Source organism: Tupaia chinensis, unplaced genomic scaffold (assembly GCF_000334495.1).
Source record: "Tupaia chinensis unplaced genomic scaffold, TupChi_1.0 Scaffold000228_1, whole genome shotgun sequence".
NCBI lineage: Eukaryota > Metazoa > Chordata > Mammalia > Scandentia > Tupaiidae > Tupaia > Tupaia belangeri.
In genome coordinates, this window is record NW_006159703.1 from 2025817 (window position 1) to 2042406 (window position 16590).

The 16590-nt window shown below is 39.3% G+C and overlaps 1 protein-coding gene across 1 annotated transcript in view; it reads left to right on the forward strand.

The window, feature by feature from the left end:
* The window catches only part of RBM27 (RNA binding motif protein 27), an 86769-nt gene that overhangs the window by 20429 nt on the left and 49750 nt on the right, over nt 1-16590 (forward strand). The window contains exons 3-6 of the mRNA XM_014587654.2: nt 923-1041; nt 6647-6771; nt 15213-15304; nt 15985-16178. Of these exons, the coding sequence (XP_014443140.1) occupies nt 923-1041; nt 6647-6771; nt 15213-15304; nt 15985-16178 (530 nt within the window). The remainder of the gene's footprint in view (nt 1-922; nt 1042-6646; nt 6772-15212; nt 15305-15984; nt 16179-16590) is intronic.

Genomic DNA, 16590 nt, shown 5'->3' on the forward strand with positions numbered 1-16590 from the left:
GCACGTGCCCCCTGACAAAATGTGAAAAAAGAGAAGAGGAAAAGGGAGAGAGACACACAGATAAGTAGTTTTTGACAGGGTCTTGCATGCCATCATCTTTCTGTTGCAGCCTCCTTGTTACCTAGGATTACAGACATATACTTTGCCAGGCATTTATCAGATTAGGCCAGAGGAACCAAACCTGGACCTCCCGTGTGTCTTCCAGACTCCCAAGTGGTAGTGCTGACTAGGACAAATGGGAAGTAGGTACAGGTTTTCTTAGCTGCCTTTCTACTTCTTCTCTTCTCTTCTCCCTTGTGTTTCAAGCCCTAGATCTTTGCTTTTTTGCTTATAGCTGCTAATGCATTTGCCTATAGTATTTCATGTACTATATAGTACATCCTTTATGTACTCCCTTTAAAAAATATCTTTAAAGTACTCATTTAGAAGATTGGCAGTGGAATTGGTAGCCATTTTTGAATGCTCATGTCTGGGGTACTAAGGAATGTATCTTGAGGAGAGGAGAAAGCTGTCTCATCATTCCCCCTGCTTTTCCCTCATTGGTCAAGTGGAACAGATACTTCCTGAGGTGTTACTGGCAGCTCTTCCCTAGGATGAGAGACAAGCAGCAACTTAGGGGTCACCTTCCACCCATTCCATATTACCATTGAGAGAGCAAATAAATGTCAACCTGGTTCAAGATTCTTGGTGTAAGTAGAACCTCAAAAATAGGAGGCAAACTAGTCATTCATAGAAATAAGCAGAAAAGTATATGTATGCCATTTATTGTAACAGTCACCTGTGTTTGCAGTCACTTTTTAATCACTTTTTAGCCATTTTTGATCTTTGGTCTTCCAAAATAGGGGTGACTTCATTAATGACACCACTGTTTGAAAAAAAATAAATGTGTTTTTAAATTTTTGTTTTCTCTTTGTCTAACTAGATGTGATGCTGACCCTTCAGCCTTAGCCAACTATGTTGTAGCACTGGTCAAGAAGGACAAACCTGAGAAAGAATTGAAAGCCTTTTGTGCTGATCAACTTGATGTCTTTTTACAAAAAGGTAATTATTATGGGCCTTCAATCAGGTATTTAGGTAAAGATTTTGTATTTAAAACTTCCTGGAAAGTCTTGGAAGATAAAAACTTGATAGCAAAAAAAGTGCTCAGAATCCTTTCAATATATGAGTATACCCCTTCATACTTAATTATTTATCATGTGTTTTGGCTGCACAGGTTTTGTCCCTTTCTTTCTTTGTTTCCTTCCTGTATTAAGGGAATGGCAGCTGTAATGCTTTTTAGATGACTGGGTCCTTTGCAACTTTGGCAGAGCTACTTCATGATTTAGGGGAAATAGTTTAAGAATAATGAAGCTACTTATTCTTGCTGTTTATTAAGATAGTTAAACCATCTGTTTTCCCCCTTGGCTGGGGCTTCTTAATATCCAAGAAGAAATGATCATGATCCTCTTCTCTTTGTGTCTTTGACTTTCTATCTTTTTTGCTAAAGTCCTTTCCATGGTGTGTAGAGCTTCCCTGAGCTCTTGTGTGCTTCCTTTCTGACCTCGTCTTGTTCCACTCTAGCCAGATTTACCACCCCACTATTTTTTTTTAATGTGGCAATCATATTCCCAGATCAGGGTCTTTGAACATGTTTCACACTTGCCAGAAACATGAATCCTCCCTCAGTTCTGCTCTTTTCAAATGTCATCTTCTCAGAGCTGTTTCTCCGGAGCACTCTGTGTACAGTGCACCCCATGCCTTCTCTTCTACCAACTCTGCCTCTTTTCTTGGCACTTCCTGTCGTATTTTTATTTGCCGTTTGTCTCCCTCTTCCTCCCTGTTTGTCCTTTTGTTGAGTGTGTAGACTTGGAATTTATGGTGCTTGGGATATAGATGTTCAATAAATGTTGAATGGTTGAAGGAATAGGAACATGGGTAATATACACTTAATAGTTGAACTAGCAGTTGGTAACGAGAATCCTGTAACTCAAATATCTGCTGAGAAAGAAAAGTGGTAAATATGGCTTCTTAATCTAAAACACGGGATTACATGTTTTTCAATGCATTTTAAGGCTTCTGGGACGTAAATATCAAACCTACTACGGAATTTCTCACTACTACAAATGAATCTTTTCTTTTCTAAATGTATTAATTTACATTAAAGGGACCAGCAGTTAGTGTAATGGCTATGTTGCTGGACTCCCATGTAGTTGACCGGGGTTCGAGTCCCAGACCCGGTGGCTTAAAACTCATGCCGGGCGCATGTGCGTGCGTGCCCAAAATCCCAAGAGGAGAATGGAAGAGAAGGGAATGCGGTGTGGCCAACCCTCCCGGGGGGGGATTTCTCGCTTTCTGTCTCTCTTTCTTTCTCTGTCTGGTGAGCACATGCGCCCTATGGCAAAAACTTCTCCAAAAAAAAGAATTTACATTAAAGATAAATCATGAAATGCAGAGCTATAAAAGAAGAAAAAACAAATACAGTAAAGATATTTGGAATAAGAGACAAACCTTTGTTTAGACTTCTAAGACTTCCTTATAAAAAAAACTATGAAGGTCTTTTTTTATTTTTAAATTTAATTTATTATTATTATTATTATTTAATCTGCTCTAGGACATGCACATTCACCCAGAGAGAGACAGAGAGAAAGTAAGAAAGCAAGCCACCAGGTCCAGGACTCGAACCACAGTTGACCATATGGGAGTCCAGGTCCACAGCTATCATGTCAATTCCTGGCCATCCTATAAGTCTTAAGCAGTACTTTTTTTTTTTTTAAATGATAAAAAACAATAAATATTAGGGAATGTTATAAAATGCATTTTTTAAAAGAATTATTTATTTAATTTTATTTATTCATTCACTTATTTTTAATTTGACCAGAGTGAGACACACACACGCACGCACGTGCGCACACACACACACACACACACACACACATACACACACACACATACAGAGAGAGAGAGAGAGAGAGAGAGAGAGAAAGCGAAAGCAAGCCACCGAGTCTGGGACTCAACCTGTGGTTGGCCATGTGGGAGTGTCCAGTGCCTTAACCACCACGCCACCTGCTGGTATCTCTAAAATGCATTTTTAAGAGGCGGAGAAAATAAGCAGCTATAACTTTGCTACCAGAGATAAAAATTACTCTTACCTACTTCTGTATGTCCTTCTAGAGTAGCACTGTCCACTAGAACTTTGTACAGTGATTTTTAAAAAGGAATTATTATTTATTTATTTCCATTTGTTATTAATATTTTTTAATTTGACCAGACAGAGAGAAAGGGGAAGTGAGAAAGCAAGCCTCTAGGTCTGGGACTCGAGCCATGGTCGGCCATGTGGGAATCCAGCGCCTTTAACCACCAGGCCACCTGCCGGCCCCTGTGCAGTGATTTATATGGTCTATAGTTGATCTTTCTGGTTCAGTAGCCTTAGCTGACTGTGGCTATGGAGTACTTGAAATGTGGCTAATGTGATTGAGAAACTAACTGTTCATTTTAATTAATTTAAGCTCAAAATAGCCACATATGTCTATGGGCTGCCCTGTTTCGTATTACATATCAAAGACATTTTAAATGAGCATTCTCTTTTGTAATATGCTTTTTTTTTTTTAATTGCCAAAGAGTATGTATGCTTGTCAGAAAGAGAGGGAGACACCACACTCCACAGAGGCAAATCATACTACAGTCCCTTCTTCTCCATTTACCCATCCTGTTGGGATTTTGAGCATACATGCACATGCATCTAGCATGCTTTTTTATTTTGAATTTTTTGGAGAGGTTTTCTGTAGGGTGCTCGTGCTCACCAGAAAGATAGAGAGACAGCGAGAAATCACCCCCTAGGGAGGATGACCACACTGCAATCCCTTCTCCACTGTCCTCTCGGGATCTTGGGCACACATGCAGATGTGCCCAGCGTAAGTTTAAACCACTGGGTCCGGGACTCGAACCGTGGTCGACTACATGGGAGTCCAGTGACAGCCATTACACCATCTGCTAGTCCCCTGGCATGTTTCTTAAGCTACTGGAGCCAGAACTTGAACCTTGGTTGGGCATGTGAGAACTGGCCTCCTTGAATGTTAGGTCATGTGGCCAGCTTTGTCTTATGCTTTTTTTTTCTTTTTAAAGAGGTTTTTGCCTTAGGATACGTGTGCTTGCCAGAGAGACAGTGACAGGGAGAGGGAAAAGTGAGAAATCACCCTCCATCCCTGGGCGGATGGCTGCAATCTCTTCTCCTGGGATCTAGGGCACGCACATACATGTGCCTGGCATGATTTTCAAGCCACTGGTCCAGAGCTTGGATATTAGTTGGCCATTTAGGAGTCCAGTGCCACCTGCTGGCCCTTTTTTTTCTTTTTTTTTTTTTTCCAAAGAGAGATTTTTGCTATAGGGCATGTGTGCTAGCCCAAGAGACAGAGAGAAAGTGAGAAATCACCGTCATGGGGGGATGACTATGACACAGTTCCTTGGAGGTAGAGTGCTTTCTCACTTTCCTTCTCTCTCTTTCTCTGGTGAGTGCACATGCCCTATACCAGATTAAAAATAAATAAAGACAAAAAAGTAATTTGAGGGACCAGCAGATGGTATAATGGTTACATCATTGAACTCTCATGTAGTTGACTGCAATTCCAGTCCGGGACACAGGTGACTTAAAACTCAAGTTGAGCATGTGTGTGTGTGTATGCCCAAGATCCTGAGAAGAGAATGGAGGAGAAGGAATTGCAGCATGGCCATCCCTCCAGGGGGTGATTTTTCACTTTGTCTCTCCTGTTTCTCTTGTCTCTCCAGCGAGCACATGGGGGCTACAGTAAAAATCTCTCTTTAAAAAAATAGTAGTTTGACATTTTAGAAGTAGCTGTTTGGGGGTCAACCACCATGGTGGTTAAGGGTGCTAGACTCCCACATGGCTGACCATGGTTTGAGTCTTGGACCTGGCAGCTTGCTTTTTCACTCCTCCTCCCCACTTTGTCCCTCTCTGGTCAAATTTAAAAAAAAAAATAAAGTTAAGTAAAATAATTCTTTTTCTTAAAAAAAAAAGATTATTTTATTTAATTTTATTTATTCATTCATTTATTTTAATCTGATCAGAGAGAGAGAGAGACAGAGAGAGAAAGCGAGAAAGCAAGCTACCAAGTCCATGACTTGAACCATGGCCAGCCACATGGGAGTGTCCAGCACTTTAACCACCATGCCACCTGCTGGTCCCCATAAACAAAATAATTCTTAAAAGACAAAAGAAAGAAATAGTAGCTATTTAGGGTAGGTGGTGTGGTGGTTAAGGCACTGGACTCCCACATGGCTAACCATGATTTGAGTCCTGGACCTGGCAGCTTGCTCACTTTTGCTCACTCTCTCATGAGTGTACATGCCCTATTACAAATAAAATAATAATCATAAAATTAAATAGTTGTTTTTTTTAAAAGTAGCTGTTTATGTGAAATCTGTAATAATTTCCATTGTAAGCAGAGCCTGTGTTGCGTTTTTAATATGTTCTTTTTTTTTTATTGCCAGAGGAGGCATGTGCTGTCCAGAGAGAGGGAGAAAGCACTCCCTCCAATGTGATGTGTCACTTGCAATCCCTCATTCATTTCTCTATCATACTAGAATTTGGAGCATACACACACGTGCACCTTGTGTTTTTCAAACTGCTGAGGCGGGATTTGAACCACAGTTGGCCACAAGGAATCTGGCTTCCTTAGCCACTAGGTTGTGCAATGCCCCTACCCCTTTGTTTCCCCTCTATTTAATGTTTCCTTGGCTTTGCACTAGCTTTTTAGTTGATGGAGTCCCACTTGTTAGTTGGGGGATTATTGACTGTGCTTTAGGGATCTTATTTAAGAAATCATCCCCTACTCCAGTGGCTTCAAGAGTGTCCCCTTTACTTTCTACCAGGTTTTTTTTTTTTTTTTTTTTTTTAAGAATTATTTATTCATTTATTTTAATTTGACCAGAGACAGAGACAGAGAGAGAGAGAGAGAAAGCAAGCCACCAGGTCTGGGACTTGAACCATGGTCAGCCATGTGGAAGTGTCCAGCACCTTAACCACCACACCACTTGTTGGCCTTCCCATCAGTAGTTTTATAGTTTGAAGCTTATACATTTAAATCTTGGATCTATTTTGGGTTGATTTTTGTTAATGGTGAGCTAGAGGGATCTAGTTTCATTTTTCTAATTTTTTAAGAATTATTTTATTTAACTCATTTTAGCTTGACTAGAGAGGGGCAGAGAGAGAGCGAGCGCACGCGTGTGCGCAAGCCATCAGTTCTGGAACTTGAACCGTGATCGTCCATGTGGGAGTCAAGCACCCTTAGCCACCACATCACCTGTTGGTCCCCCCAGTTTAATTTTTCTGTAGATGGATATCGGGTTCTTCTAACACCATTTGCTAAAAACACTTTGTTTTCTTCACTGGATTGTCTTATGCCCTTTGTTAAAGATCAGTTGACCGTATGATTTGGGGTTTATTTCTGGATTCTCTATTCTCTTCCACTGGTCTGTGTTTCTGTTTTGTACCAATACCATGCTGTTTTGATTATCACAACTTTGTAATATATGCGGAGGCCAGGTAGTGAGACTCCTCCTCCCTTATTCTTTTTGCATAGTATTGCTTTGCTGTGTGTTGTCAGACTTTTGTTTTCTGTCTGTGTAACACTTTAATATTTCTTTTCCTTAGAAACTTCGGGGTTTGTGGACAAACTATTTGAAAGTCTCTATACTAAGAACTACCTTCCGCCTTTGGAACCAGTTAAGCCTGAGCCCAAACCACTAGTCCAAGAAAAGGAAGAAATTAAAGAAGAGGTAATGCAAAAATTTCTTTTGTTTTTGGAGGCTTCTTACATCCTATTATGTATCCTTAACAGGAAATTGAGCTCTTTTAGGATTAATTATCCATTGATTGAACTTATGAGCCTTTGGGAATGGTGCAGATTCTTCATAAGCATTTCTTAGTTTCTTGGACTTAAAGAGTTGAAACAATTTGAAATATCTTGTTTGGAGATCCAGTAAGTATTTTAGTAATATTGAAAGTTTCAGAGAAATCTCATGCAGTGGTTTTAGAAGAAAAAAACTTAAATAAATGTAGAAGCTTGAGTAAACATATCAATGAAACCACAAGAAATATCATTAGGTAACACATTTTCATGTATATAGAGAAATCACTTTTATTATTTTTCAGATATTTCTATAGGGTATGGGTACTTGCCAGAGTGGGGCAGTGGCAGTGAGAAACCACCCCTTACCCCAGGGTATGACCACTCTGCAATCTCTTCTCTTGGAATTTTGAGCCCCACACGCACACACGCCTGGTATGGTTTTCAAGCCATCAGTCTGGTACTCAAACTGGGGCAGAGTCGGCCTTGTATGATCCAGAGCCTTAAACATCATGTTGCCAACTGGCCCTCATTTGCTCTTGTTAACCATAAAAATGTGTTTGGTTTTTATTTATTTATTTATTTATTTTTTAGTTTATTTTTTTCCTTGAGTGAAAGACAAAAAGGCAGTACCCCCAATAGGGGCTTTTTTTTTTTGGTGGGGAGAGATTTTCACTTTAGGGCGCGTGCGCTTGCCAGACAGACAGAGACAGACATAGAGACAGAAAGCGAGAAATCACCCCCCAGGGGGGATGGTCACGCCGCAATCCCTTCTCCTCCATTCTCCTCTCGGGATCTTGGGCACGCACGCACACGCGCCCGGCGTGAGTTTTAAGCCACCAGGTCCGGGACACGAACCGTGGTCGACTACGTGGGAGTCCAGCAACATAGCCATTACGCTAACTGCTGGTTCCCCCCCCAATAGGGTCTTGATACCACAGTCTGCCCAGAGCCTTTGGCCGACTCTAGAACAGGGACAAGAATGTGTCTGATATACTCAGGGAGGTCTTTGGACTTGAACTGGGAACCTTCTCTTGGGGGATTTCCTTACAGAGTGTTGTTATTACTAGGTCATCATCTTGTCCCTAGAGTCCTTTTTTATTTTAGATAGGTAATGTAATTATAACCATCATTATCAACATTGAAAAAAAAGGAAAGAATGTTTTTATGATATTGAAGTATAAATGTGATTATAGATGGTAACCTAATTGATTGAACCAAAGACAATTTCATTTGTAATTTTATTTATTTATAATTCTTTGTATATATAAACAGTAAGTAATGTTAAGACTGGATTCTATAATCAGGTTGCATAAATTAAAATAGCAGGTATTCAACAAGTTACTTGTCTCTCTCACTTTCATACTAATAAAATGAGGATCATAGTAATAGTTATTGAAGATTAAATGAGATTTTAATATATTGGGTCATCAGAAAAGTCATTTTTGCATAGAAAAACATATTGTGACTTTTCTGATGACCCAGTATTTTCCAGTCAAATACATAGCACATGAATATATTGGATTTTATAGAAATTATTTCTCAACATTCTGAAGACTAAATACCTTTAGTTGAACTTTTTATGTGGAAATACTTTAAAACTCATGTAAAAGTGATAAAATTAAAACTCAGAATACTCATCTGATGTCAGTTGAAGTTTATTCATTGAAGATTTACCCCATTTGTGGTCTTTTTTTTTTTTAAAGAATTATTTTATTTATTATTTATTTTATTTTAATTTGAAAAGAGAGGTGGGGGGAGAGAGAGAGAGTGAGAAAGTGAGAAAGCAAGGAGTCAGGTCTGGGACTGGAACCGTTTGGCCATGTGGGAGTCCAGTGCCCCACCATGCCAACTGGCAGCCCCAAAATTTTTTTTGCCTTAGGGCATGTGCACTTGCCAGAGAGAGAGCCGCACAGACACAATGAGAGGGAAAGTGAGAAATCACTCCTTGGGGGGATGGCCACATGTAGTCCCTTCTCCTCCATTCTCCTCTGTGATCTTGTGTTCAGTGATGGAACCGCTACACCATCATCTGCTGCTTCTCCATTTGCTCTCTCTATATACTTACACCATTACTTTTTTTTTTCTCAGTCATTTGGTAGTAAATTACTTACATCATGATCCTTCACCCTTGAAAACCTCAGTCTGTATTTTCTTTCTCTCTTTCTTTCTTTCTTTCTTTTTTTTTTTTTTTTTTTTTTTTTTTTTTTTTTGTTATAATTTGCTAGGGAACATGAGTACTCAGTGGAGAGAGACACGAGAAAGACAGAAAGTACCCCACATGGGGATGCTTGTACCACAACACCACCTCAATTTCTCCTTTTGGGATTTTGGATATGCATGTGCCCAGCAGGTTTCTTTAAACAAATTCTTTTTTAAGAATTGTTTATTTAATTTTATTGATCATTTTTATTTATTTTTCAAAGAATTATTTATTTTTATTTGTTCTTATGATTATTTTTTAATTTGGTATAGGACACATGTGTTCACCAGAGAGATACAGAGACAGAAAGAGAGGTGGGTTGTGAAAGTAAGATGCCAAGTCCGGAACTTAAACCACAGTTGACCATTTGAGAGTTCAGTACCTTAACCACCATGCCACCTGTCCTCTAGTACTATGTTTTTTTTTTTTAAAAGAATTATCCTATTTTTACTTATTTATTTACCTATTATTTACTTACTTACCTGCTGGCTCCTGCTATTGTTATTTTTTTTTCAAAGAATCTTTCTTACTTTTCCCCCTTTTCTTCCTTCCTTCCTTCCTTCCTTCCTTCCTTCCTTCCTTCCTTCTTTCCTTCCTTCCCCTCTTTCTCTCCTTCTCTTTCTTTCTTTCTTTCTTTCTTTCTTTCTTTCTTTCTTTCTTTCTTTTTCTTTCTCCTTTCTTCAGAGGGATAGAGTGAGAGAGAGAGGAGGGGGAAGTGAGAAAGCAAGCCACCAGGTCCGGGACTCAAACCATGGTTGACCATGTGGGAGTCCAGTGCCCTTAACCACCATACCACCTGCCTGCCCCACCTACTATTATTTAATTTGCTACAGGGCATCTGTGTTCTCCAGAGAGAGACAGAGAGAGAGAAAACGAGAAAGCAAGCCACAGGTCTAGGACTCAAACCATGGTTAGCCATGTGTAGTCTAGCCCCTAAACCAGAACACCATCTGTTGGTCTCTTCAGAATGTTTTTTTTTTTTTTGATTTTATTTAAAAAAATTTTTTTAAATATACATTTTTTAAAAAAAATTATTTATTTTAATTTGACCAGAGAGGGACAGAGAGAGAGAGAGAGAATGAGAGAGTGCGAGAGATAGAGAGAGAGAAAGCAAGCCACCAGGTCCGGGACTCGAACTGCGGTTGGTCATGTGGGAGTCCAGCACACTTAACTACCACTCTACCTGCCGGCCTCACTCCAGCATGTTTTTTAAGCCGCCATGTCCAAAAATGCACTGTTTGGTCATGTGAGATCCAACTGCCTTAACTGCCTTATTGCCACTAGCTAGCCCAAAAGTTACTTGTTTTTTTCCATGAGAAAGAGAGAGAGAGACAGAAAAAAGCACCCCAAAAGGATTCTTATACCATGATCCACCCCTAATGTCAGCTGGTCTGGATCATGAGAACACACATGTACACTTGACATGCACAAGGAAGTCTTGGAATGTGAACTCAGCACCTTTTCTATGTGGGTCCACTTGTGCCACTGTTGCACCACTGCCTTGCCACTGTGTGTTTTCTAAGAATGAGAATATTCTTTTAGATAGCTGAAGTACTATTACCAATTTCAGTAAATTAAAAAAAAAAAAAAAAAAGCTTGCTAGAGAGAGCATGCTCTTGTCAGAGAGACAGAGAGAGGGGAAGGGAATAGCACTCTCCATGGAGAAGGGTCATGCCACAACCCCTTCTCTTCTCCCTTTTTTCTACCCATTGGTATTTTGGGCATGCATATGTGCCTAGCATGTTTCTGAAGCATTTGGGTCCAGGACTCGAACTGCGAGGTTGGCTGTGTGGAATCTGTCTGCCTTAAGGACCCAGAGCTGGTCCAACAATTTTAGTAAATTAAACATGGACACAGTACTTTAACTTTAACCTACCGTCTATATTATTACCATTTTTTTTTTTTGAGAGAAATTTTTTTGCTATAGGACAGGTGCGTTCACCAGAGAGACAGAGAAACAAAAAGTGAGAAATCATACCCAAGAGGGAGGCCATGCTATAGTCTCTTCTCTTTTACTTCTCCTCTCAGGATCTTGCGCACACTCGCACACCTACCTGGCATGAGATTTAAGCCGCCAGGTCTTGGACTCAAACCACGGTCGACTTCTTGAGAATCCAGTGACATAACCATCACACCCTCTTTCTCTTCTTTTCTTTTCTTTTTTTTTAACTTGCCAGTTTACTTGCCAAAGAGAGAGAGATGTCACAATTTCTTCTCCTCCATTTCTCCATCTTGCTGGGATTTGAGGCTTACACATACATACATGGGCATGTTTTCACAATCTGCAGGAGCCGGGACTTGAACCATAAGTGGCCATGTAGGATCTGGCTCTCTCAACCACTAGGCTATTTAGGTGTCCCTTATTGTCTGTATTTCACTTTTGATAATTAACCCTGCAGTGTTCTTTTTTATATAACATGTGTTTTTCCCCTCCAGTATGAGTTTCATGTTAAGGATCACATTTTCTTTCAATTATGATTCATTTTTCAATGCTAGATTGATTGAACTGATCCAACATTAAAAGAAAATAAAATGTGGCTGTATGTAAAGATCAACTGAGACCACTGTCACTTTTGTTTATCTATCATGCCCTGTCTCATAAAGTCATTTTAAAATAGGAGAGACTCCCTCTATGTTGCTTCAAGTAATGGAAATAGGAAGAAAGTTTTCTTTCGTACTTTATAGAAATTTTTCTTCAGTGTATTCTGATATGTAATCTGGGGCCTGTGTAATAAATTAAATCTTTTTTGCTATAGGGCATGTGTGCTTGCTTGAGAGACAGACAGAAAACAAGAAACCCGGGGGAGATGGCCACACTGCAGTTCCTTCTCTTCCATTCTCCTCTCAGGATTTTTGGTACACATGCACACTTGCTCAGTGTGAGCCTTAAGCCCCCAGGTCTGGGACTCAAACTGTGGTCGACCACATGGAGTACAGCAATGTAACCATTACACCATCTGCTGGTCCCCCGGTGAAATCATTATAATAAGTTACATTTTTGTGGCATTGTCCTTTTCTATAGTCATTGAAGATCAGTGTGTGTTTGAAAGGTAGCCCATTTGTGTATTAGAGGATATATTAAATATAAAATTTGAGTATGAGTAAATGTACATTATCTTGAGTTTTGAAAGAACAGTAAAAAGATTAACTTTCATTTGTATCTTTAAAGTTTGGATACAAACTGTTGGCTGGTGGTTAATGTGGCTGGGGTCCTACCTGACTGACTGCTTGGTTCAAGTCCCAGACTCAATGGCCTTGAAAAACATGAGGGTATGGGACCAGCAGATGGCATAATGGGTACATTGTTGGACCCCCACGTAGTCGACCGCAGTTCATGTCCCAAACCTGGCTGTTGGAAACAGCTCTGAGTGTGTGTGCGTACATGCCCAAGATCCCAAGAGGAGTATGGAGGAGAAGTGATTGTGGCATGGCTATTCCCTCTTGGGAGTGATTTCTTGCTTTCTGTCTATCTCTCTCTGTTTCACTGGTGAGCGCACGCACACTATAGCAAAAAAGAGAAAAATAAAAAAACATGTGGGTGCATGTGTGTGTGCATGCATGCCCAAAATATTGAGAGAAGGGATTACAGTGTGGCATCTCCTCGCGGGCTGCTTTTTCTTTAAAAAAGAATTTTAGAGTTTATTTTATTTTATTTGTTATTATTTGTTTTTTAATGGACCAATTAGAGAGAGACAGAGAGAGAGAAAGAGACAGTAAGAAAGTAAACTGACAGATCTGGAGCTTGAACCACGGTCAACCACTTGAGAGTCCAGTGCCTTAACCACCATACCGTCTGCCAGGGTTTGGGGAGGAGGCGGTATGCTGTTTTACTTTCCCTTTTTCCCCTCTCTCTTGGGCACACCTTTGAAAAATGATAATATCAACTTCAGTATAGTTCCTTTCTACACTTTTTTGCATTTCTCATTTCTAAGGTTTTTGTATGTAATTTTAATTATTGACATAATATTTCATATCATAGCCAGTAAATACAATACTTGTAGTAATTCTGTTAGACAATGTGGAATGAAGAGGGTTTGGGGCAACCTAGACCTTTGGCCAGCGGTCTGTTTTTCTGATCTGTGCTCAGTTGATACTGTTGCTTTGAGCAGGATTTGGAGCAGCAAATCCTTCTAAGGACTAGCCATCTTAACTTTATTCCTAGATCCTCAGCTACATTGTATACAATCATTACTTGTTTCAGATTAGACTGTTTACAAGAGGAGTCAGGTGAGAAAATTTAGGTCACTGGCACCTCATCCTGGTGCTAGAAATGCAACTTGACAGATAATGTGCCATGATTCGTGAAACCTGCTGCATTCATTCCTCTTATCTCTTTCCTCAAATTTTATTTTGTTAATTGTCCTATAGAGAGGTTTTCTTCTTTTTATTTCATTATTTAAGAAAATTAAAAAAAATTTTTTTTAGAGGTTTTTGCTATAGGGTGCGTGCACTCGCCAGACAGACAGAGAGATAAAGTGAGAAATCACCCCCAAGAGGGGATGGCCATGCCGAAATCCCTTCTCCATTCTCTTCTCGGGATCTTGGGCACGCACGCACAAGTACCCGGCTTGAGTTTTAAGCCACCAGGTCCGGGACGCGAACCGTGGTCAACTACGTGGGAGTCCAGTGACATAGCCATTACGCTAACTGCTGGTCCCATGGTTTTTTTCTTTTTTAAAGTGTATTTATCCATGAGCAAGATAGGTGGTCGGCAGGCATTAACCCTACAGGGTTGTGATACTGAACTCGACTCCCAGCCTCAGCCAGCCTGGGGTCTTGGGCATGCCCTCGTCAGAGTACTCTTAGGTCCCCAGAGGAACCGGGAGCCCTTCCGTGTGAGTCTGCCTCACAGTGTTATGTTTTATTGCTGTGCCACTGTTCAGCCTCCTATTCTGTAGTGATCAACCTAGATTTTGATGATTGTATCCCAGTGCCGTAATACATCCTCTGTATTTTCATAAATTTGTAGAATGATTTTTAAATGTAGTCTAAATTGTACAGTGTTCTTGCCAGCACCATCTGGTTGTCATATTGTGTCTGCCATTTTATGTTGCCTGAATTTTATTAAATTGTTAGTGTCTTGGCCCATTCTTGTCTTTCCTGATTTGAGTATTTGTAAATAAGCCTCTTCATTGGACGGGTGTTTGCTTAGTGGTTGTGAATAACTTTATTTCACCTTTGTGTAGTAAAGGCTGTGTATCTGGTTTGAAACCAGCTTCTGTTGAAAGATAACAAAATCACTGGTTCTCTTTTTATTTCTGATCATTCTTGACTGTTAAGCTTTAAAAGAAGCCCTGACATTTCCATTAGTTCCATTTTATCTTTGTAACTTCAGTTTCCCTAGCATTGATTAACTTAACCATTTGTTTCTGAAATCTGTTTCTATGAAATAAATTTGAAGTCCTCAAATAAATTATGTGTGATTATAGTTTATAATTAGAAAAACTTAAACCATTTTACTATATGATAGAGATTTGCTATTTTTACTATTTAAATTTCAGAAATGAATAATTAATTTTCTTCCTACACTACCATTTCTACTTTAAATTTAAAAATTAACTTACTGTGGGGCTGACAGGTGGCATAGTGATTGAGGTGCTGGACTCCCGCATGGCCAACTATGGTTCAAGTCCCAGACCTGGTGGCTTCCTTTCTCACTCTCTTTTTTCTGGTCAATTTTTAAAAAAAGGATAATAATGATAATAAAAAAAATATATTAAAAAAAATTAACATGCTGCTTATGGGACCAGCAGATGGTATAATGGTTATGTTGCTGGACTCCCACATAATTGACCACAGTTTGAATCCTGGACCTGGTGACTGAAAACTCAGGCCAGAAACCCAAGAGGAGAATGGAGAAGGGATTGCAGCATGACCATCCTCCCTGTGGGGTGATTTCACATTTTCTGTTTCTCTGCCTCTCTGGTGAGTGCAGGCACCTTATAGCAAAAATCCCTCACTCAAAAAAAAAAAAAAATTAACATACTGTTTGTTAAAGTAATATGAGTGTCTTTTTAAATTTTTCTTATTGCCTAATTCTTTTGGAAGTGATTTGACTTTAGTACTTTAGTGTATTTGTGTACTCTCTCTTGCCAGAATGTTTATTAGGTAGACGTTTTATAATTTATAAAAAAAATTCTTAGTTCTAATTAATGCTTTCATTATAGGTATTTCAGGAGCCAGTGGAAGAAGAACGAGATGGCAGAAAAAAGAAATATCCTAGTCCCCAAAAGACTCGTTCAGAATCTAGTGAACGAAGGTTGGTGTTTTTCTTTAATTAGGAAGACAGTGATAACTCACTTTAAAGTTTCCTTGCAAGGGCACTAATGGGCTTTTTGACATAGGTACACTCTTCTCTCTTTATTCCTTTCATTCTTTCACCTTCCTTCCTTTCATTTTGTGTTTTTTACCTTTGTCTTACTTTCTGTTCTTTTTATAAACAATAATCATTATGTGCTTTCCCCAAGAGCTCAGGGGTGGGAGCAATCTCCTTAGAGAATATTAATGAAATGTTCCATTTGGTTAGGGGTGCTCAGTATTAAATATCACCCATGTTATTTTACGTTTTAAGTAGTGCAATTTGCGTGTTGACTCACTAACTTACCATCAAAAAATTGTTTTTTATTTATGAAAACTTGGTTTCGAGTCTCTTTTATTTCCTGGTTCTAAATTTCTATTTTTCTCCCACCCCTCTCTCCTCTCCATATTTTGGATTGACCTTTTTTTTTCACTTCTCCCCACCCAGTATACTTGAAGTGGGAATATTTTTTTCCTTTTTATGTAATGGATTAGCAAAATTATGTACAGGTCTTACAACTTTCTACAGAAGTGTAGACGTTATGAGTTTTAATGACACAAGGATAATATTTCATAATATAGATTTATTTGCAGACTTGGTTTCTATATCCTACATATGGCTTTTATATCTGTGTATTATAGGACACGTGAGAAAAAAAGGGAAGACGGCAAGTGGAGAGACTATGACCGGTACTATGAGCGGAATGAATTGTACCGTGAGAAGTATGACTGGAGAAGAGGCAGGAGTAAGAGCCGGAGTAAAAGCCGAGGCCTGAGTCGTAGTCGAAGCCGAAGTAGGGGCCGGAGCAAAGACCGGGATCCAAATAGGAATGTGGGTGAGTGAATGAAGTGTCCCCCTAAGAAGTTAGTAGCTACTTATCTTCCTGTGTCACAGGGATGAGAGAAATTCCCTTAAAGATAAGTATACCTTTAACATGTCTAAGCAATGTAAAAACTAGAATTGTCTCAAAAAACTTTTGAGTTTGTTACAAAGATGAAACTCTTCTAGGAATGCAGTTAAAGGAGTTTGACTAAAAAGAAGCTATTCATAAATGTGTCATAGTACATGTGTAGACATAAGTCATTTTGTATAATTGATGGAAATGTCCTTTAATCAACACAGCTATAACTCCAGGAGGAGTGACTGCTCGTTTGTTTTTAAGCAGTTGATATGTTGCAAGGTTGTCCAAAGTTTATAAAAATTTAGAGGAAGGAATTTAAGTAAATTACTAGGATTCAACCACTGAT